At 39.4% G+C, this 23166-nt stretch overlaps 2 protein-coding genes across 3 annotated transcripts; one reads left to right on the top strand and one right to left on the bottom strand.

Annotated features, from left to right (window-relative positions):
• Window positions 1-3073: 3073 nt before the first annotated feature.
• On the top strand, window positions 3074-6320 carry LOC139200938 (B-cell receptor-associated protein 29-like). Of its 2 annotated transcripts, none has more exons than XM_070830120.1 (8): window positions 3074-3186; window positions 3574-3680; window positions 3913-4013; window positions 4124-4271; window positions 4411-4546; window positions 4774-4870; window positions 5056-5156; window positions 5275-6320. In XM_070830120.1, exons 2-8 carry the CDS (start codon window positions 3589-3591, stop codon window positions 5308-5310), a joined length of 711 nt encoding a protein of 236 aa, XP_070686221.1. In that variant the 5' UTR covers window positions 3074-3186; window positions 3574-3588; the 3' UTR covers window positions 5311-6320. The 2 variants fall into 2 exon arrangements, with proteins under 2 accessions (XP_070686221.1, XP_070686220.1); XM_070830119.1 differs by having other exon boundaries at window positions 3123-3257.
• A 1237-nt stretch (window positions 6321-7557) lies between these two features.
• On the bottom strand, window positions 7558-18480 carry LOC139200937 (solute carrier organic anion transporter family member 1C1-like). The gene is made up of 14 exons (XM_070830118.1): window positions 18385-18480; window positions 14005-14146; window positions 13190-13322; window positions 12834-12955; window positions 12494-12640; window positions 11782-11880; window positions 11077-11325; window positions 10524-10688; window positions 9682-9877; window positions 9294-9459; window positions 8925-9109; window positions 8559-8623; window positions 8118-8235; window positions 7558-7735 (listed from the first exon to the last, which is right to left on the bottom strand). Exons 1-14 carry the CDS (start codon window positions 18478-18480, stop codon window positions 7558-7560), a joined length of 2061 nt encoding a protein of 686 aa, XP_070686219.1.
• Between the last annotated feature and the right edge of the window lie 4686 nt (window positions 18481-23166).

The following is a 23166-nucleotide window of genomic DNA, read 5'->3' on the forward strand; positions in this document are numbered from 1 at the left end:
GTGGGGCAATCCAGATGTTTTGGCTTCCCTTTTGAAGAACTATCATGTCATCCATCTTCATATACAGTCTACGGTCAACACACACGTGTGATTCTTCTGCTCCATGTTCTTCTTCTTGTAACCTCTCATATCAATCTCACCCTTCATCTCATTGCCAGTCCTCCCAGTCAGGCTCTGATCATAACATTTGTCTATATGTGATTCATGGTATATGTAGCTGTAGTTTAATGCAATTTTACAACAATGATTAAGAGTGATGAAGGCTTTTTCTAGAAAATCCCTGCTAGTGAATTATATCCAAACCTTAATCTTAATGACTTTAAAACACTTTAACTCTTGTACATATCTTCACATAACTATTCAGTCTGTGGTTAGCATAGGATGGCCAACAGTGACTTAGCAGAAGCATCACATGTTTTGGCTGTTAATTTAAGCTAACCTGTCTTATAAAGTATTTAGTAAGCAGTAAAATGTATTTCAAAAATACGCTGAAAAAGAAGAGGGGGGTAAACAAGCAGCCGGTGATGATCAGTTAGCCAAACAGCCAGTTAGCTAGCTAAAAAAAAACACACTGACCTGTGAAGCTCTCTTCACTTTTGATGAGGTTCAAAACTCAAAAAGAGTCTTTTAATTTCCCCCTCAGAGTTTCACACATCTCCATTTGTGTCCAGGGCGGTATGCTGCACAGTTCTTCACTGACATTCAGTACTTTAAAAAGTCCTGATTCAGCCCAAATATCCACCATTGTGTTTTAATTCCACCGCCGCTCACCTGAGGATGCTGCAGCTCCAGCAGCCATGTTGGACCTGCACCTGCACACATGCGCCACCAACAGGGGAGGAAAGGACTTACAGCACCAGCTTCAGGACTGCAGGAATACAGAAATATTGCTGCATTTTAATTAAAAATGAATTAGTAGATGTTATTTGTTAAAAAATTAATAAGAACTACAAACTCTAGTCTGCAGTTGCAGAAGCAAAAGCTCTTGGTAGGGTCATGGACTAGATGTCTCAAGAGGGGGGAGGCTGGGCTCTGCTGAAGGTGAGGAAATATTGACTTTGGCTGGGAAATGTGCACTCCGAGGGAACTTTTGAACCCAACCGAAATGTCCTTTGGCGAGTCTTTGCCCTGGATTTTGTCAGGCTGCAGTGGCTCTTCAATACTGCATTGATGTGAGAGACAGTGCTCACAGGTCCTGGCTCGAGTGGGCCCATATGAGTATGTTGACTGAGTTGTTTACGAATGAGGGAAACATGGAGCGTGACACAGGCAGGTAGGTGCACCAAATTGCATATGGGTGTTGGATGCTGGACCGTTATAGTGAAAAAGCACCTGAGCCCCAAGGCAAAGCTCTCAATCCTCGAGTCAATTTATGCTCCAGCCTTCATCTATGGTCACACGTTTAGCAACTGAGATGGCAAGATCATGGATGCAAGCGGCTGAAATGAATTTCCCCCGCAGGGTATCTGTGCTGCCCCTCAGAGACGGGATGAGGAGCTCTGCTTTACATGAGAAACTCAATATGATAGACGCCTCTCTGTGGACTCTGTAGACCCCATGTCACACCAATAATACTCAATAGGGCCTATATTTCCTCACTTGCCCTGGAATTACAAAAGCACTGGAACCAAAAATACATGTGAAAACCTCTGATTCACATGCTGTTGCTGTGACTTTGACGTGGATAAAAGACTAAATGGTCAAATAGTTTGCATGCATTTCTAATAAAAACATCTGTCCAGTAATTAGCATCAGAGGCTTGTAGTAGTACTGTGACAAAAAGGGCTTTTGAGTGGCAAGCATGCAGGAGTTTAAGCATGGCCAAATTTCCCTGGATTCAAATGAAAAAGCTGAAAACAATCTTATATAATGTTTAAGATAGCATTTATGAAGCGCACGTGCAATGTCACATTGGGTACCGTGCCCTTCTTGACAGAAATGTCTATAAACAGGCCTTAAATAAAATGGATGGAGCTCTCAGGTCACAGCCCTCCACTGAGCACACTGTCACCGTAGCCTGACCATCTGCTTATTGCAGGCATTTTGCTGTAATGACTCCTCAGTCTCCTGAGCTGCGACCTCCGAGATAGTGATGAGAGGAGAGCAATCAAAGCACATTCAGTTCTGCTACAGTCATTTGCACACTCTCAAAAAGCTATCACAGGGTGCAGCTGTAAACATTTTGCTCCTCAGCACTCCTGAGACATGCACTCAAAGAGGATAGCAGCTATCAGTCTTTCTCACAGAGGAAGCCCGGGTGAATACACTGCGCAAGCTGAATACAGCGGAGAGGGCAGAATACACAGAATAGTCCTTGGAGCTGAATTCGGTCAAACAACCTCATTATTCAAAAGGAAGAAGAGTGCTCTGAAGGCTGCGCTCAAGAATTCCCTCAGTCTCTGTTGTTGATGTGCAATACCCATGCAATTCATGTATTTATGAAAAAGCAAAGATGTTTACGTTCCTTTTTAAAAGGCAACAAAGACACAAAAAGAGGACTCCCTTCAAGTCTTTTTGGGATGAATGAGATTTTTTGAATGACCTATATCTGGTATTTCAGTGGCTATTCGTGTATTCAGCTGGTGTGTAAACTGAGCCCATCATCCACACTGTTGGCTGTCTGTAAATCTCCTTGACACATGGGGAAAACTTGAAACTGAATTTACTGCAATAACTGCAAAACATACAGGACTTCCTACTTCCTACCTGGCCCTGTGCAAAAGTGAAATTATAGCATTAGATAACATCGCCCCCTTGTGGACATTTGTTTTTTTTTTGTGCTGAAGGTGTCAGAAAAGTCAACATATACCAAGAAAGACTAAAAGCATGAAGTCTGCTTATTTATTCAGCTTTTATTTATTTATTTTTATTATAGTAATGTGGATAAAGAGAGACTGAGAGACTCCTCCTCATGACTATTTTTGTACCATGACATGAAATATGAGAGGACATTAGCAAACACACTCAAACACACACCAGCTAAAAAACTAAACAAAAACTGGTCTGGAAGACAACAAAAGACAAATCTTGCCCTCATTCACTAGACTGGAAATAGAGCTTTGGTCAGTTTGCTCAGGCAGGTTGTGATCTTTAACAAATCCGAAGGGGCTGACAAATGATGTCAACTGGCCAGCAGAGGGGTTTTTTTTAGGGCTGTAACTCCTCAGAGGCTCACCAGCAGCTGTTGTGAGTGTGTGTGAGCGCATGTGTGTACGTGTTTGGACTTTCCCATTCCTCTGGTTGTACAACTTTGTCTGGTAAGCCAGCAACTCTACTTATCGATTAGAGTAGATTGACCACCTCCCGCTCTTAAACAAAGTGAGAACACCAGCCGGTAAAACTAATGCTGAAGAGTAAGAATAGATTTAGAGGCAAAGCTTATAAATAGCCTGCTGCGGATTGCCTGCTGTATGTAGTTGGCCTACAGAAACATTGGTGTGTGTATGCTCAAAAAGTCACTCTACAATACAAATGAGTAGCATAGCACAGTAGGACATTCTGTCTGGACCTAAGGTGGGAAAATCAAAATATAATACTTTTACTTGTTCATTGATTTCCACTGTCTCTCCTCAGGAAATCACAGTCACAATGACTCTCCAGTGGACGGCAGTGGCTTTCTTCCTCTACGCAGAGATAGCAGTCAACCTCATCTTTTGTATACCCTTCATATCGGCACAGAGGTATTGAAATCTAAAACACAAAACATTATCAAAAGTCCACTCAGCAACTCATGGTAAGCAGGGCAGTGTCTCATATTCTGAATCATAAAAAAAAAAAAGTTTTGTGCAAGAGTTTGATTGCAAACACGAGAAGTGAAATGACAGTTAACACAAATCACCAGCAGAGTGCATCCATGTCCTTTCTGTGTGGAGACTGTATGTTCTGACTGTGTCCTGTTTGCTTGCTTTGTAGATGGCGTTCAGTTTTCAGCTGGCGCGTATGGAACTGGTTATCTCCATATTGGAACAAATGTTTCTTTACTATGATCATGGTTCTTATTGTGCTTTTCCTTGGTAAGCAAATTCTGTGAGTGGTAGATATTGGAATAACACAGAGCAGACTGACAGCATGATGTCAGTCCAGCCAGCATCGGTCACGTTTCTGACCCCCAGCTCGCTCTCAGATGCTGTCCGTGAGGTGCAGAAGTACTCGGGTCCTGAGCCCATGCACGATGCCAGTGTGAACCCAAATCTATATGATCACGTCCACATGAAGCTGTTCAGATCCCAGAGGAACCTCTACATATCTGGCTTCTCGCTCTTCCTCTGGCTGTCAGTGTCATTTCTTTCCACGTGATCTCAGAGTAACAGAATATGCTTGGACTTTACTTAAGGACAAACATTACTTTACCATTCCACACAAGCGTCCACTTGCTTACTCACCCTTTTACAATTCCCTTTCTCATCACAGCATCATGCGTCGGATTGTCACCTTGCTGAACCAGGTTGCCGTCACCTTGGAGAACAGTGCAGGTCTTCAGGCGCAGATGGACGGTGCTGCCAAAGCAGCCAAGCAGCACCAGGATGACAACAAGATGCTAAAACAAGTGAGGCTTTATAAGAGTCTGATGACTGAGCTAAAACTTCTCTTTCTTCACAGTGTATGGTCTACTGTAGTTTATAGTATAACTTACTTAAAATGTCTGTTACACATGTCCACCTTTGAAAGTAGGTATTATTCAGCATTTTTCACAGAGTATTGTTTCTGTGATTTGTGTTTTGTATGCTCTCTGTTGTCTCCTTTTGGTCAATAAGGTGATTTGTTTGTGCTCAGGCTCTCCTGGATGATGAAAAATCCATGTCTACAAAAAACAAGCAACTGAAGCTGGAGGTTGAGAAGCTTTCAGATCAAGTAAAAGCTGCTGAGGAGGGTGAGCAATCATCACTTCATTCAAAAAGCGCCCTACTGTAAATTAGCAGACCATGGACTACCTCAGGTCATTTCTGGCATACTTAAACACAACTGCTTGCTTTTGAACTATGAAAGAAACTGATTTTGAGGGGCATTGATGATGTAAAGAGCAATTTATAGATGTAATACTGTTTGCATGTGTAGCTTTACGCAAGTCTCATACTGAAGTGGAGGCCATGAGGAGGCAGGCAAAAGGTCTGGCACAAGAGTATGACAGACTATTGCGGGAACACCATCAACTCCAGGTAAAGCGCACGCACACACACACACACACACAGATCTTTATATGTGCATGCAAATACCAGTTAACAAAAATACTTACTGATTATTAATCCTACTAATAACAGAAATTTTGATCCACAGAATCCCCAGAGTGCTGCAGACAAAAAGGATCAGTAACAACAGGAATACAGTGGTTTCTGCTGCTGTTTGTTCCATTTGTTCCATGGATACCTTTTCTTCTCATTACACTAGAACTGTGTGCTCTATGCAGTAGCCCACCAGAGGCCATTTTGCATTGTATTTGACAACTTTCATGTTCCTTTGAAGTTTAAACTGAGGCACATTTTAAATTGATAGGCTTAAACAAAGGCTACACTACAGTTTATCGGATAAACAGTAGTATGTCAAGTTTTTTTTTCTGAAATCGTCATCATGAACATGAAATATGTTGTTTATGTCAACTTCTAAGGATTAAAAGCACATAAATCAGTTGAATTTTTGTCTCAGGAGCTCATGAATATTGCTTATGCTAACATTCAATAATGATTAACGCATAACACCCCAGAAATACAGACCTTATAGCTAAACCTTATGTCATGTTAGAGAGACTGTGCAGCGTTTTACACAAATATTTGCATAGACCCGAGCACGATAATAGCTAATGCTGTATATTAAGTTATTGCATTTTATAACCATTGAATGTCTGTGACACAGGCATGTCACATTTGTTTATTATAAAGCTATATTCTAGATGAAAGTAGTTTTATTTGTTTCAGTGAGAGGGGTGCATTTGACTATAGGTCTTCATTATCAAACCTGTTTTTAACATTGTTCAAATTCTTATAAATAATATAAATGATTGACTGACATCTGTCTTTTAACTTTACAAAGAATCCTGGAGTTGTAGATCCGTCTTCATACATTCACATGTACAATGTGAGACTGATTTTGGCCCAGCTATTCTTGATATTTTATAATCTGTCGTCCGATTGTTTGGTATACTGGTATGACGGTGAACATAATAAAATAAAAATAAAAAAGTAAACAGAGAAAACCCCAGACACTGTGTTCCTCATTGTCATGCTGAGACAATCATGAAGCAAATGAAAAGGCTGGTACCACACTGACACAAAATTGGATTACATATTGAAATCAAAATGCAGTGAGTTTCATAATGAGGCACTCTGTATGAGGAAGATGTGATATTTTTTGTAAGACAAATTAAAATATACAGTACATGTAAGATCAAACAATGTCCTTTTATTCAAAAAAAATTGCATTTCTGGTACTGTTTACCATTTACCATTATTTCTGGAGAGAGTTTTAGTAAACATGCAGCTTTAAAATGTTTGTGTTTTCTGGTGATATAGTGCATATAGTGTGCTATTACTGTGTCATGCCAAAAAAAACAATGTTGCAAAATGCAGAATTTATTAAATTCACAGCAGAGATTGACAGTCAATCTCAACTCAGGGTCTATTTATGCACTCGTTCTTGAGCGGTTGGCAGTTTCAGAAAGCCACAGCACAGCAAGACTGAGAGAAGTCTGATTGTCAAAGCCACAAGGTTTAATAAATAGCACACTTATTGGAGGAATGGCGTTAAATCTGAGCAAGAAGTGATACTTTCCCCACTGGCTTTGACCTGATTGTTGACCATTTACATATTTACAGGCTGAAACACTTACAGTGCCTCAGTGTAGCCACATTCACAATTCTTCCACCAGGTGTGTTCATCAGTGTTTTAAAGGGTTAGCACAATATTTGTGGAACACACAAAAACACAAACACATGAACTGATCAAGGCAGTGGTAGACTATCAAATCCTGCAGGGTAAAATTCCTGTTTTTGTCAATGGAGTCTGGTGGCTTTGAAGACAGTGATGTGAGGCTGTCTCTGATTAAACTAAAAGCATCCTCAAATAATAACCTGAGTTGGTCAGTGACAAAAACGAACACTTTTAGTGGATGTACTGTACTTTGATGATTTGAGTTGCTCCAAAAGATTATGTTGCAGCCATTGTACCCAAAAACCCAAAATGTGTAAAAATATGGCCCAGGCTTTAAAAAGCAGAAGTTATCCTTTAATATATGTTGAATCCAAAAATTGATTTAATCAATTTTAGTCATAAAAATGAAAACCAACATAGAAAATAAACCACAATTACATTATTTTTTCTACAAAAGTCTTAAACTCATTAAAAACACAAACACGTAAATTTGTACATTCCAGAAATAGCATATTTAGTTTTTAAAAAGACTATTTCATATATTGTACATCTACATAACTCCTGTACAAATATATACTCTGTGTGCTATGAAAACTGTCCACATTGTGTGCTCCTCTACACATCTGAGGTGCTCCGAAGAGCTAAGACTCACAAATGAGTCTCTCTGTCAGGATTGCGGTCCAAGGCCTGTGTGACCTACTCACAGTGTATGGAGATGTTTTCCTCTTTTCTTAGTGACTCCAGCTCTGCACTCCCATTAGTCAGGGCATTTTTCTCCTCCCTTTTAATATGTCTTTTGAGTAGAGCAAAGCCTGGAATACAAAAGAAGAAGGAGACTGTCCTCAAGACCAAAGTCAGGCCCAGGTACACTATCCTGCAAAAAGAAGAAAGTAATACTGTTAGGGGACAAATAATCAAATACCTAAGGGTAAGTCTCTCATTTTTATAATCACATTGCAAGTCAGAAGTCTTTCAGTTCTATGAATGTTGGAACCCTTTGTGGATTTGAGCATACACATGACTTTGAACAACACATTTTTGTGTTGTGTTATACATAAATATATGCTTGTAGTGGTATGGGTTTAGCAATAGGAATATGTCTCTCTATTTTTCATCCATCCAATAACTTCGTTTATAAGCATTACATCCTCACAGGCCAGCTAACATGGCTATAAGCGCTTTGCCTTGTTTCAAAGTGAATGTTAACAGACATCCTAGTGGATATTGATTACCGAAAGCGTTACAGATCAAATTACCTGTAAGCTGAGGTGTTGTATATTCTGCATGCTCCTCTCCCTCCACACATCTTGTATCCCCATTTGAGGCATGTTGTGTCAATTATGGCTCCAAAGTATATAGGGGCAGGTATTCCAGCTGTTGTGCAATGCAAAGTAACTTGTTACTTCAAATACCACATAATCAGTTGCTTAAAGTTGAGATATCAGTTTCATTTATAGAATGAAAAAAATATATTTGTTGCTATTATTGTATTTTATTATAGTGATTTTGGTGACAAAAAAAAATTCACATATACTCCTTCAAATTTTTAGAAATATTTAATGATGAGCTTCAAGCGATGATGTGTTTCCACTCACACATTTTTCCAGTATTGATAAATGTCAGCTTTTCATGCACATTTGACTTGACATTTACACTAAGTAGACAGTAGTGATCAGAATACCAAAGATGGTTCTCACCGAGGGTACGAGTGGCCAATGTGTGGATTCCAAGAGCGAGGGATTTCAGCTCAGGCTTAATGCACCTATAACAAAAGACTGTGGTGTTAAAGGAGCCTCTGCTTTTAAACGCTTAAACCTCACACAACACTTAAAAAGGGACAATTTAGATTTACGGTTTGTACTGGAAAAGTAACAAAATTATACAAATGCACATTATATTGTTATAATTATATCATCATCATATTGTCACATTATATAATGTGCTATTGCAATCTTCTAATTTCTGTCAGATTTAACCGTTTACAAAATATTTCCACTTATGGATCCTATCTAAGTAGTCACATTTTTCTGATAACTGTGTCCACAAGGCGGTTGTTGACGGACCTGACTAGCAGCATTAAGCCAGGTGTTCCCCCAAGAGAGATGATGAAGGAGCTGAGGACAGACAGAGCCAGGAAGTAAGGAAAGATTTCATCACAGCTGTCTCTGCGTGGACACTGGCCCAGAGTGGCTGTCAGGTTTCCTGGTTGGCTATCAACCAGCGCTACACACCTGCAATTGTCAAACACCTAACAAAGAAGAAAACAACAACCCAATCGATGATAAATAGTGATGATGATGAATAGCTGCAAAAACTGTTGCATGACATGAATAAAACAGAGCGATTCAGCCTAAATATTATGCTATGTTCATCAGTCAACAATTGTACTGAGAAATATGGATGTGTCAGAAAGTCAGTGTTGTGTGTCTGACCGTGTTTCTGCCAGAGCCAGTGGAGGAGGTGCACCCAGCCAAGCAGGGCGACACGTAGGTGATCCCGTTCTCACCACACACTGGATCCCACTCCTTTTTTGAACACAAACAGCCCGAATTACAGTCAGAGAAGAGAGACCATTCCTGGTTGGACAAGCCCTCCACTCTGCATGCGACAACATGAAGAAAAATGCAAATATCACTGCCAGCTCATATGAAAAATTGATCAAATAAGAAATCACAGGGACAAAGAAATGCAGCACCACATAAAAGGAACCCTTGGAAGGCAGCAAGCTAATCAGTAAGCTTTAAGGATTGTTGCAGAATTGTCCTAAATCCAAACCTAATTCAGTCATCTGAGCGTTACCTATTCTTCTAAGTCACATACCCTGTATATGAAACTGTGACACCTGCCACCTTGGAGTTCTCACAGCCCATGGCGAAGAAAAAGAGCGACAGGAAGAAGCCCAGCAGGGAGGTCCCAAAGGCAAATTTAGCTGCTCCCATGATACCTAGCTTGTACTTCTTCATGACAACACCTCCAGAGAACATCCCAAGGGCCACAGCTGGGATGTTGATCATGCCTAGCCAAACCGCAGAATACAACAAAATCTTAAAGGGATAGAGGATCAGGAAACAACCCAAATGGGCAACATCAGGCAGTAACATCGCTCCCCAAAAGGGATCAAAGTCAGTACATTCATTCATATCAAAGTAGTCTCGTTCATATTTCATGTAAAGTGAACTGAAGTTGTGTCGTGAAAGAAGAAAATTACTTTTGATGGTTGAGAGGATATGGAATGCATTTCTCACCATCAAACAGCTTCCTCACTCATTCTGTTATGTGGATTCAAAGAACCAAGTTATTGCGCTGTCTCCTCTTCCATCAGGTTGACCTGATAATTGGTCGCATTAATCTGTATGCTTTTTTTAAATCAATATTTGTCATTTCAGAATTTTCAATGATTGCTGTAAACCTGGTTGTCATTTTGAAGCTGCAGTGTTTGCTTAAGAGGGATGTGGGAGCTGGAGCATGAAAAATTAATCAAAAGCTCGCTCATGAAACACTTATGATGACCGTCAAGCTCACATTTTTTGCATCCTTAAATACTTTCCCTTCCATGAGGTGACGCAGGTTTTGTGTAGCTCATCTTTAAAGATAGCACGACCAGACAAAAATCATCCAAACAAGGTAAACGTCATGAATTATAAAAAAAATCGCCTGCTTACCCATGAGAAAATTGGCTTTCGATGCTGATTGGCCATAATGTTGCTCAATGTATTTGGGTTTGTAGGTGACCATCCCGATGAGAGAGTTGAACTGAATGATGGTCACGCATAAGTAGATGATGTACACGGGATTTCCAAGGAGGCTCTTCACTGTGGGCACGAATTCTGCGTGGGGAGGTTTAGGAATACCACTTAAAATGTAGGCTTTGCTTCCTCGTACACATCTGACCATTTGTTTTGTGTTCTTCCTAATTGTTTCATAAAGTAAGGTTACGACTGCATTTATAACGAGCATATGATGTAAGAAACAGCTCCACAAACATGTGTAAAGTTTTTCATTCATAAGAACAAATATACTGTTGTGATAGAAATATGAAAACTTTGGGTCAACAAAGCTCTCTTTGGGAAAGTAGCCACAAAAGAGACTGGAGTGAAAAATACAGTGATAACAGTAGAAGGGAAAGTTATAAAACTCCTAAAGATTCCACAGACTGCATACAGATTATAATGTCAATTCAATGTAATATACAACTTGGGGTGACTATAATCGTACCTTTGGCCATCTGATGTAAATTCGCCGGCTCTTCAGGTCTGAACTTGTGCTCCATGGTTGGAGAATCTTTGATAAACCTTGTTTGTTCTGGGGTACAGCTGGTATCGTGCTTGTCCACAGGCACGGGCAGTGATTTAGGCAAGAACCAGAAAGGAGCGGCAGACATGAGGGTGATGGTTCCAGCGATGAGGTAACCCAGCCACCATGCCCCCACCCAGCGGGCATCGCTAGGGGTAATAGTCACCGTCTCTGTGAAGTGATAAGAGCCACATCAGCACAGTGCGTGGATTTATTTCATTTTATTGCCCTCTTTTTTATTTGGCTCGCTTTCACTATAGTCTTTTACTAAGTTATATTTTTTTATACAGCAAGTCAAGGCAAATTTATTCATAGATTTAAAGTGCTTAACATTAACAAATTTAGGGATGTGGTAAATGTTCTAAGGCAACATTTTATAATATGAGGAAATGTTTCCTGACTTGTTTTGTTCTACTGCCCTGCCCTAATTCATTTCCTCTTGGCAGGTGTGTTGTGTCTTTTGCAGCTTTATAATCTTCGTGTACAACAACCAGCCCCTAAATCCACAAAGGAATGTGAGGCCATTTCTGCTGTGTGAACAAATGATAATCTACAACAACAATTTATGAAGCACAACATTGTTATTTAATAAGGTATAGTTTATCAGTCAGGTGACAGTTTACTCACCCATGTCCACATAGCCAATGTCAACGTAGATCTTGGCACACAGTGACCCCAACAGGTACCCAAATACAGGACCAATAATCGATATGGTTTGAACACATCCTAGAATATACAACAAAGAAAGATGTTTTTGTTTAATCACATTTAACTCCTATGTTCGGGCTCAATTCTGAAATGATTTCATTTTGAAGATTTATAAAACATTCCATTCTATAATACAGTCAATTTATTGTAAGCCTGTTTTTCTTTTACAAAAAGCTAAAGTATTAAACACATCGTCAGGTGGCAAGATCCATCTACTGTCTATTATACCTTACAACATCCTATATACCTGCTTATACATAATCAAACACTGGCTGAAACATTCTACTGTGCATGAAACATTCATCACTTTGCAGTATTTTGTTTAATATTATAAAACTCTTTTTTTTGCACACGTGCTGTGCAACATCAACAGTTTATTTGTAATTCATAATATTTTGCAATATATGGTTCGAAATATACTGCTGTTGTATGATATGGTATGTTAGGAACATAGTTATTTTCTCAATTACAAAAAAGCTATTCTGTCTTGGTTGCCTGGATCTAAAACCACTCTAATCAATTACACGCATGCAAAAATTCCCTTCCTGGATTAATTACATTGAAAATGTAGTGACCTGAATCTTGGTATCATCCAAAGCTATTAACATAAACTGTGTGTATGGTGCATTACCAATGTAGAAGGCAGCATTCTCAGATTGTGCATAATCATCGATATAGGAGATTCCTAAAGGCTGAACTGGAGTCTCTCCAATCCCACGCAGGATGTTTCCCAGCAGTACATAGATCCACATTGAAACACTGGACTCTCGTTCACAGCCTACGGTTCAAACAATAAACATGAGACGAGACCTTATAATTCAAACTCTCAAAAACTAACAAAACACAAACAAAAAATTACAGTGAACTTTGTCCGTGCATTTCAGTCTTTCTTTATTCTATATTACTATTTTATTCTTATTGATCACGATGAATAAAAAAATAACCAGTAAGGATTCCACTCCTAATCTTACCTCTTGAAGGCAGTATGGAGGGTCTGTCACCTGCCCTGGTGGACTCAGGTGAGCTTGCTGGACATGGAGAGAGGTTAGTGGTTGAATTCACTGAAGATCTAACTGATGTTTCGATCTTATAGCTGCGTACAAAATACCAATGTGACTGTTAAGCAAGGGAAGGGAGAAAGCATCGGGTATCATTAGATACTCACAATGTGAAGCACAAGTACATATCTCAGACAGTACATTTTCAAAGTGCAAGAAACACTGTCACGACATTGTATTTACTGTGCCTAAAGACTTACATCAAAGAAATATGTAAATGTAAATTCAAGAACTGCAATGCATGCATCCAGACATGACAGTTTTCCTACCGGCCAATGATGAAATGAGGCATGGCGATCAAGAAGGTCCCAAAAGACATCAAGATGCATCCGATTGCTATGATCTTGGGTCGGTGGAGTTTGGCACCAAAATAGCTCACGAAGGCAATCACTAAAAAGTTCCCTACAGGGTTGAGATGATCAAAAGAGGAGATGGAGATGAGTCAAAGGCATGAAATAAACAACTTTTTCTTGAAAAGTATTAGTCATGACACTGGTCTGTTTATGTAGAAATGATGCAGAATGCTGTACATCTTTGCTCTGTGCATCATTTGTAATCATTAGACAGCTATAGTATTTGTTTATGTGTCTGCTTGTCACTATCATTATTTTCATCGTCACTGCAAACTGGGTTTTTCACAAAATGTTAGGGACAGATGTGCCTCATGACACATGCCTGCCTGTAAATGGTTTACATTTTAAAAAGCCCAACCAGACAACTGTGTAGGTTTTGATCTCGGTCAGAGTAAATGGTTATCTGTGGCATACACATGCAATATTCATATATCTTTCATTCAGTGTCCCTAGTCTGTTGTGCAACTGCACAAAGCATTACAAAATCCCTCTATTCTAAGCTTACATGCTGTAGCTTCAAAGGATTTTTCGCTCATTAAGAGTCAATTAGATATGCGACCAGTGATTATTCAAAGCTAAAAGGAGATGCATAAATGCTATAGTGTCATGCTCGATGACATGCTGAGGACATATTGTTGGCTTACTCACATAAGCATCAAAGCTTCAAAACATGTCCACGAATAACCAGAAAATACGGAGACACATGGACAAAAGGGAACTGAGAAACTCACCTATTTCAAAGCTCCCATCTATGATGCCGATCAGATAACTGGGCATCTCAAATCGCCTTTCTAGTTGTGTGATTGTGCTCTTCATGTAGCTGCCAGATAATGCTTTGGCAAAGTAGGCGAAGGACAAGGCTGCAAGGAACATCTACAGAGATACAGACAGAAAATGTGTCAAAAAAAGTGCGCCTGAAGTGCCTCTCTTCTTTATTTTAATTCCAAAGAATACATCAACTTGTATCAATATTATTTTTTATCATATTATAGTACTAGAATTAGTATTAGTGGTAATACATTTCAAACCCTGTAGTTCAAACATGACACTATTTTCATTATTTTTTACAACCAAAATTGAGAAGCCACAGTAGAGAGGAAACATGAATAGCAAGAAAGGAATAGACTGAAAATGAAATGTTAAGATATAGTAACCAAATAATGAAAAAAGCTCATATAGCTGAGCACTTGTTTGCGACATTGTGCGCATATTTCTCTGAGTGAGTGTATGTGTACGTATGACGTGAATTTTCAGTGTTGATACACCTTTGTAAAAGGAAAACTTGCATTGTGCTCTTAAAGCTTGGGCCAGAGTGTATTGAGCTCCCTCCTCCTTTTGTTAAACCACCTGTGGACACTGACAGTCAGTAACAAAGGCAGGATTAGAGGCAAGGCGAGGCAAGGTTGATAGAGAAGCCAATCCTACTAGGACACAGACACATCCACTGCTCTTTGAGCTGACAGACCGACTGACATGCAGCATAATTGGAAACAGGTGAGAGGTAACCACAGGGGGATGAAAATAGCCCAAGCTCAGAAGAGATGCACACGACTCTAACCAATACATACATGCACACAATAGAATTTATCCCAGTGTAATTTGATAGCAACTATGAATATTATTGTTAGTAACCTATTTTAAAAATAGATCCCTGCTTGTTGTACAGAATCTCAAAATGTGTTCCAAGATTTTAAAAAAGTTTCAACGATGAATACATACTATACAAAATGGTTAATGATAAATGGTATCATTACCTGGAAGGCCACAAGATCAGAGAAGCTGAGTGTTCTGTGTATCTATGTTGTGAACATACTCGCAATATAGACACATATAGGATAATCTATAAGTAATAAGTAATTCTTTTATTCACACATAGAGGTGACACTGCTGAGGTGTCAAAGTCTCAAAATAGGTTTCAAAGTAGGGTTTGCAAAAGGGTTAAAAAGCAATGGCTATCTTCACTATCTCAATAAGTGTTAGGTCCATCAAAATGTAATGCATATAGTGTGCAAATGGTAACTAATGCGCATCACAAGTTTCCAAAGCCCACGCTGACACACTGATTCATCCATCATCAAAACTGTTGCTGAACAATTTCGATGCTGAAGTACCTTTGGTCAGTACTTTTACGTTTACCCGAGAAACTTTTACATTCTCTCGCAACACTTTTCCATTCAGGTTGCTGTATGTCCAGGTCAGACTGTCGCCATGGCCACCACAACGATGGAGCACACACCCGAGGGAGAGGGCCAGATGAAGTTTGTCCCTCTTGCTTGCCTTAATGACACTCCTCTGGGATCCAGCTTCTTCAGTAACAAGTCATATTCTCTTTCCTCATACATTGTCTACATTCTCTGCATTCAGCTTACATCCACTAGTACCCGTGAACCTGTCCAGAGTACTCCAGCTGGTTGCAAATGACTTCAACCAGGACCGACAAGTCAGAGTATGCTTTGAGATGAGAGAGATATGTGCTCAGTAGGCTTATTCTCTACAGATGTCTCTCATTTCTATCAAGCATTGATTTAACATCTTCATATTTGAGGCCAATCTCAAAATAAAATGTTATGAACCTATCCAACAGGTGTGTGCGCTCCGTTGTTGTGGTTGTTTCTGTAATGCCACACTGACTCAGAGGTACATTGACCTAAAAGAAAGAAAATTGCGAGAGAACGCAAAAGTTTCTTGGGAGAATGCAAAAATATTGATCCTCTTTTTTTTTACCCATCTATTCACCCCCCTCCCTTGTTATCTTAGGGGCTCTGTAGAAATCTTAAATCAGAAGTAAATCCTGAATAACATGAAGAACGGATTTGGGCCAAACTTAGTAGTTGGTTAGAAAGACTCAAAAACTAGTCTACTAATGGAACTCCAAGTGACGCAGTCATGCAGCAGTGGTCCCATTGACGTTATACACAGCTTGGACAACTCTAGATCATATGACCTGCAACCCCATTTGTCTTTGACCTAAAGCTCGTCCAATCAGAACGCAGCTGAGCAAGAAGCTTAGAAACAGAGAGCAGTCTCTGTGTCTCCTGTTCTTACTGTAGTCTGAACACAATACAAATAAACAGTTATCTTCATTTTCTTTCATTTTCTCTCTTCACTAAGTCTCACTTCCTCTGCAGCAGCGGTCTCCATTACTGACAGAAAGGAAGAAATGTTCTCAAATCTGTGAGGTGCTTAGAGGGACCAGTGGAGCTATGGCAACCACATGGGTGGTCTGCAGCTCATTAATACATCTCTTGATACAAGCTGAGGCTTGCCTCTAATGTCAAGTGCATAATTACTATTCATACCACAGAATATAAGTGGGTTGTAATGCTTCTACAGGAACTCTGAGGCACGATGGCTCTCATATGACTGTATTACTAATGTTTATTGGAGATTGAGAATTGGAGACAGGACATATACAATATATGACAAATGCCATGACTCAAAGGAACCTTCACCACTTTTTGGAACGCGGAAAGGTGTGAGTATAAAACTTACTTTTACCATAGTTTTCTATCTTTCTTGCCTCATTGTTACTATAGGCATCATTCTGCTATGGCTATCTATGCAGTCATCCATCCATTATCTATGCAAACTGTAATTAATGTAACTTACTTTATGTTACATTTTTTAAAAGGACATTTTAAAAATAGCTTTTATGATGTGTTTTTCCAAAAATATTTTGGAATATACTTGGGAAATACTATGAACTAAGTGTAGCTTATAATCAATTAAGCTACATAGTAGTCCTTTTGAATTCCACAAATTCTATAGATAATATTTTAATTCTTAAATATGCAAAAAAATATGTTGCTACATACAATGTTTTGCACTGTGGCAAAAATAATCTTTGTGATTAAACTGTAATTATTTCTGATAATATTAACTAAATATTATATACATTACGAACGTTTTCACCTTTTAAAAAACTGGATGTCCCGTGTGGTTCAAGCATTGGAAATAGAACCAGAAAGATTAAAAATCTTTCGACAAGAAATAGTTTGTCACATTGTTACATTTGTATGTTGCATTTGTCTCACAATATTTGCATGCCAGGTAGAATACATGTTCAGGATGTAAAACAATCTTAATGTGGGCTAAACAAATGTGCAGAATGCTGCTATGAATATCAGCAGCACACGTGTACAACAAGGAGACAAAAACCCTTTCTCTAGATAAACAAATGAATGCTGTATCAAAAGCACCTCACTGAGAGGTTCATTGTGGGATTACCACACACAGAAGGAAAACACGAAAAGGCACCATGACTGGAATTCCTTATTATTGGTACTTGCCGTTGCCCAAGTATTTAACTAAGCAGCTTTTTAACTATAGGCCAATGTGCTTCTTAATCCAATAAAGAAGTACAGACCCTCCGTTCTGACCTCTTTTTCTGAAGCACAAACTTTGCCAGAGATATTTTTCATAGCAACCCAGTCCAAAGAGCAGAGAGAGCTGTTGCACTGAACACCTTGCATGGTCATTAACAAAGCCAGAAACATGCTGCTCAAATAGCTCAAACTTTCAGTAGTTGTTCAAACATTCATTCAACAAGCTGTGACTAAAAGAAATGTTCCTTATAATTGACCCAGCTGAAGAAATCACTGTACAGCAGAAATCCATGCAGCTGTAGCCTTTAGGTATTCTGCCCATTCATGAAACTCACAGACAAGAGGGTGCATTCACCAACATATACACTTTGGAAATGTATTTGTGTGTCCCCTCTAGACCAGTCAGATGACTTTGAAAATAACAGACACGTGGACCCTGTGCTTGCCTTTCAGGCTAAAACACTTAATATATTATCTCAAGACTATTCTCTGTAGACAGTACAATGCTGTCTCCATTGGAAACAGCAAACTGTGCTCATGGAGTTTTCCCCTAACCGCCACTGTATTTTTAATACAGACAAAATAACAAAAATAGTAATTGTCAAATTAAAAGTGTTTCCAGGTTTTTTCCTAAAAAGTTGGTGGTTTTGGCCATGTTCAAAAGATAAACACAAAGGAGTTCATGGGCACATTTTTCATCAAAGTTTTGACTAAACTGGTGCACAACAAACTCAAATCAAGGGCTTGTCAGGGTAGAGCTATTTTTTTTCCCATAAAGTGCAGTACCTTCAGGTTGGGGTGGCAGGAGGTCTTCATTGCAGAAGAGGTAGGGTTGTTGTCCAGAGTCCAGCTGCCCGTGGCTGTGTTGTCCATTTTCATCATGGCAGCCGTCTACCGTACCTTCCCTGAGCTGCAGCTTCTCTTGAGATAATTTGCTGTGGCTGTCCTCACTCACACCTGATGGAAGGAATTCACGTTTAGAAAGCGGTCAAGCTCATTTTGGTCAACAAAGATTACTGTACTCATCCAAGACAGCAGACCATTACTGGCCCATATATACGGGTTAACATGTTCCTTGGACTAAAATAAGGGTTAAACTACATAGAAGCAATGCAGTTATCTTGAGAAGTGGAGCTGTTTACTATGCTGGCCAGAAACTGTGCAGTCATTACACACGGCATCTATGAACCTCATGAAGTTGCTGGAGTTGAGCAGCATCAAAACCCAGGTGATTCTTGACTGTGCTAGAAACTAGTTTAATATCTATGTTGAGCATGTAAATAAAGACAATTTTGAAGCTTTTAGAAGTCACATTTTCCTTCAACGTCAGTCTGTGCGACAACTTTTCTTAAATTTGACATATGCACTGATAGTGCAAATATACTAATCAACCAACTGGCAAATTCAGTAGGTATAAATTTTCATTGTATTTTCGCTGTGGGTTTTAGCTTTGTTTACTGTAAGTAGGACAATCAAAATTCCTTGAATTACTGCAAGTATGTAACTATGAATTATCCCTGTAACCCTGTAACCTAAGTATGAATTATCCCTGTAACCCTGTAACCCTGGTAATGAGCAGGTTAAGAAATGAATGAATGAATGCATGTCACAACACAAATCTCACCATTCTCAGCTGATATTTTCACAACAGCATGCATGTATCATTTAATGCAAGGCCAAGCAGAAGAACAAAGCATTACATGTTTCTTAAACATCGGTGACATGATTGTAGATGACAATTCCATCATGTGGAAAATGCGCGATGTTCATAGAAGAGGTTAAGTGTATGTCATGACATATAATTTATGACTCCTGCCTGTGTTCACAGCAAATTTGACATATAGGTCAGCTATGCCTAGATCAGCAGCACACAGCACACTGAAGAACCTATTGGGAAATATAAACAAGCCTTAAGCAGACGTAACGAGCCAATGGGTAGCTCAGTAAATACAGCAAATGGATTATGTCATACTAAAAAAAAGATTAAAGTTGATCTTGTAGAATTCAAGCGACAAAATGATATAAAAGACGCAGTAAAGTCAGACAAAAGAAGAAAACAGGGCAATATTTTCTGGATAACCAAATGGATTGCTGTGAAAACATGCATGCAAAATTGATTTACTAATTTACTGTGATTCTTAAAACTTTCAGAGTGAGAAAATGTAAAGCAGTTTGAAGATGCTCTTTGAAGATCAGAGCTCACATAAAGATAGATATAGATATAAGATAGTGAATATTCCTATAGCTGCACTGTTCTGGGAGTACAAGAAATACTGGTTTAAATGCACATGCAGTACTTTTTACATCTGTCATCACCAGCAACAACCTGTAGAGGTTACCAGGACCTTTGTCTTCGCTTCAGGTTTTGAGAAGAAAACAAATAGAGGCATCAAATCAAGCATGATATTTGCATGAAGTGTGCAGGTAGAATGATGATATGAGGACAGAGAGATATCGAATCAGAGAGAACACAGTAAAGATTGTGACACCGTTTCAAAGCCAGACTGTTTAGTGACATGACGATTCCCCATGGATCCCTCCTCAGTGCATCAAACCACTTGCATAGCTTTGAATCTGCACGAAACTACTGCCTTGTGGTAGTATACTTCTGTCAACTAGTTATGTTGCAGTTTACATCCACGTCTTTCCAGACTAACATAAAGTGTGTAGTGAAGACGTTGAAGGAATTGAATAAAAGGTATAGTGCATTTTATGGCAAAATGAAAGTTATCACTATATTGACGCATATGATTAGAGCGAAAACTTACATTATAGACTCAATTCAGTTCATTGAGCAAAATAAAACAGTTGACTTCCTTGTATGCGTTCACAAGCTTGGCCAATAAAGGTGATTCTGACAGAGCACAGAGTTGTACGTGTGACAGGAGACAATTCTTCAAATATGGACGCTCCAGAAAAGAAGCTACAAATTCTAAAATGTGGATGCTTCACACACACCTTCAACCCAACAGCACAGAATATCTATACAATCACCACAGTTTCAAGATGGGCACCTAAGATTAGTGTCACCCAATTCAGCAGTGAGAAATATTGTCACAATCTCCTCTCCTTTACAGTTATGATGTTAAATAACAGCCAGAAAAGTGTTTTTCATTTTGACAATATTAGCACATGTGGTCTTGAGTAATGGCCAATAACGTGCTATAGAAGGCCACAGTGACCTTGACCTTTGACCTTTCACCACCAAATTCTAATCAATTCATTCTTGAGTCTAAGTGCCAAATTTGAAGAAATTCCTTCAAGGCGTTCTTGAGATATCGCAGTCACAAGAATGGGACGAACAGATGGACAGACAACTCTAAACATTATGCCTTCAACCTTGGCCGTCGCAGGCGTTTAGTCAGCTGATGACATGAGGGCTTTCATGCTCAACTAACCTTAATAGACATTCAGTAGAACAGTATTTTTGGTGCAGTAAGACTGTGATCAATAATTACCTCTATGTTTCTCTTATATGCGTGAAAGAAGCTCTTAGTTTCAATAAACATCCCTAACAATAAGGGATGCACATAGAAACACAGAGTCATTCCTCCCATCTTATCAAAGAATGATAAGATGACACTGACTTTACTTTTCGAAGCCGTCTTCTAAACATGCAAAGACCGTGAGCCACACGGCCTAATTCACATAAGACAGTCAATCGGTTTGATTGGAAGCTTGTGTCTGACTGAGGGTTTTTTTTTTTTTTTCTTAATGGGCTACATTCCCCATGCACAATCGTACCACCTTCTCTCCAGAGTCGCTATGGGATTCAGACAAGACTACTGGCCATTCGTACAGGAGGGAGGGGGAGTTTCCTGAAGGTACATGAAGTACTTCATACTATTTCTAATAGAAATATACAGTTTTACAGTTATACAGTGAGTCCAAATCCCACTAACCTGACCGTGGTGTTCAAGCTGAATAAAATGCACACTTACCATACTAAATATTACTGAGCAGCCATGCTGTAGTTTAATCTAAAACTCCCTGTTTCACAAAAGGATGATAAACACAGTGCCCTATATTTTTGAGAAATAGCCTGGTGTAATTATTAAAAATGGTTTGGTCCTTTAAAGGCAGTGACAGTAATCTACAAGTGCTCGGCTGCAAAGAGGTGAATAAACACAAATCAACATCAATTAGGTGGGTAAACTTTTAAAAAATCCCCACTGATAAAGAGTGTTCTCTTCTGTTGAATTATTGGTGACACCAAATGCACTCAGGTTAATTAAATCAATGCATACTGAGCAACCAGGTAAGCTTTGGCTGGATTCTGCAAATCCCCTGCTGTGTCTAAGGACAGCTGTGAGCTCTTTACCGGGGAACTGTGTGTTTAATGCAGAGTTGATGCTTCACTAGACAGGTCTCCAATCAGAACATCGGCAAAAGAAAAAGCCAATTTCCATTTTTTTCCCGAATGCTTGTGCACTCATAATAAAACGCTATACATGATTTTGATGTCATATATAAACAAACATATACAATATGTATACAATATCAACAGTAAGAACTTCTCTGTGATATTTGGAGGGGTCTGCGTCTCCACTCAGTTTTATGACAGAAATTGAAAATGCGCATAAAAAAGGCGGATGCATAAGGAACCTATTGACACTGGGATATTTCCAGCCTGTCGCTTGTGAAATCTGAAATCATGTCGCTGCAACTTCACAAAATCGTAGCCTTAACCCCCCCCCTCCAAAATGTTAAGAAAACAATATCCACATGATTATATCTTCATTAGAAAACAAACAAACAAAAAAACCCCAGATAATTACCCAACTGGGAGCTTCAAGCCTTTCTCTTCTCGACGTCTCTAACTTCTCATTTCAAAAATAGAAATTCGGGCAAGAAAAGCTGCAGCCACACAGATGGAACTCTTCCGATCGAGTCACCTTCTCATACTGGAAATGCTGCTCGGCGGCGGAGAGCGGCGCGTCTGTCTGGAGACGGCAGGGAGGATACTGAGCACCGTGTGCGCTCACAGCGGAGCACACGTGATGCGCCGAGGAGAGCTGTGAAAACTACTCGCTTCACCACAACCCATTCATTGAGCCCAAAATGAGCTGTGCTGCTGAAAACATCTGCAGTGTGTACGCAAACCCAAAACATGAAGCCACGATTCAGAAATCTGCAAAGAAAAAACGAACCCTCACCTGCAGCATGTCGTGGCATTAATTCACCTTAGATCTCTGCATCATTTTGCTCAAACAGCATGCATGGATAACTCAATGCCCTCTGCCTCCTACAGTGCGCACTGTCCTCAAAGATGGCTTAGATAATAAGAAATATCATGCAGATTGCTCTCACATGTGAACTGAGAAAAACAATCCTGATAGACAAGATGAGGAGCACTTGACGTTTATGTCTTAACTGCCAACTTTGTTACAGTTAAATGAAGTGCATAGGGGCTTTTAAGCTATTCACTCACTATGAAATTGAATTGTTAAGTCCATTTAAATGTCTGGCATCATGAACCATAAGCGAGCCAATTATTCTAGATAATGCAAATGCTGTTATAATGCAGCAGCTTTTCATGGAACATTGCGCTCTGTCTCAAGTAAAGTG

The sequence above is a fragment of the Pempheris klunzingeri genome, chromosome 5, assembly GCF_042242105.1.
Source record: "Pempheris klunzingeri isolate RE-2024b chromosome 5, fPemKlu1.hap1, whole genome shotgun sequence".
Taxonomy (NCBI): Eukaryota; Metazoa; Chordata; class Actinopteri; order Acropomatiformes; family Pempheridae; genus Pempheris; species Pempheris klunzingeri.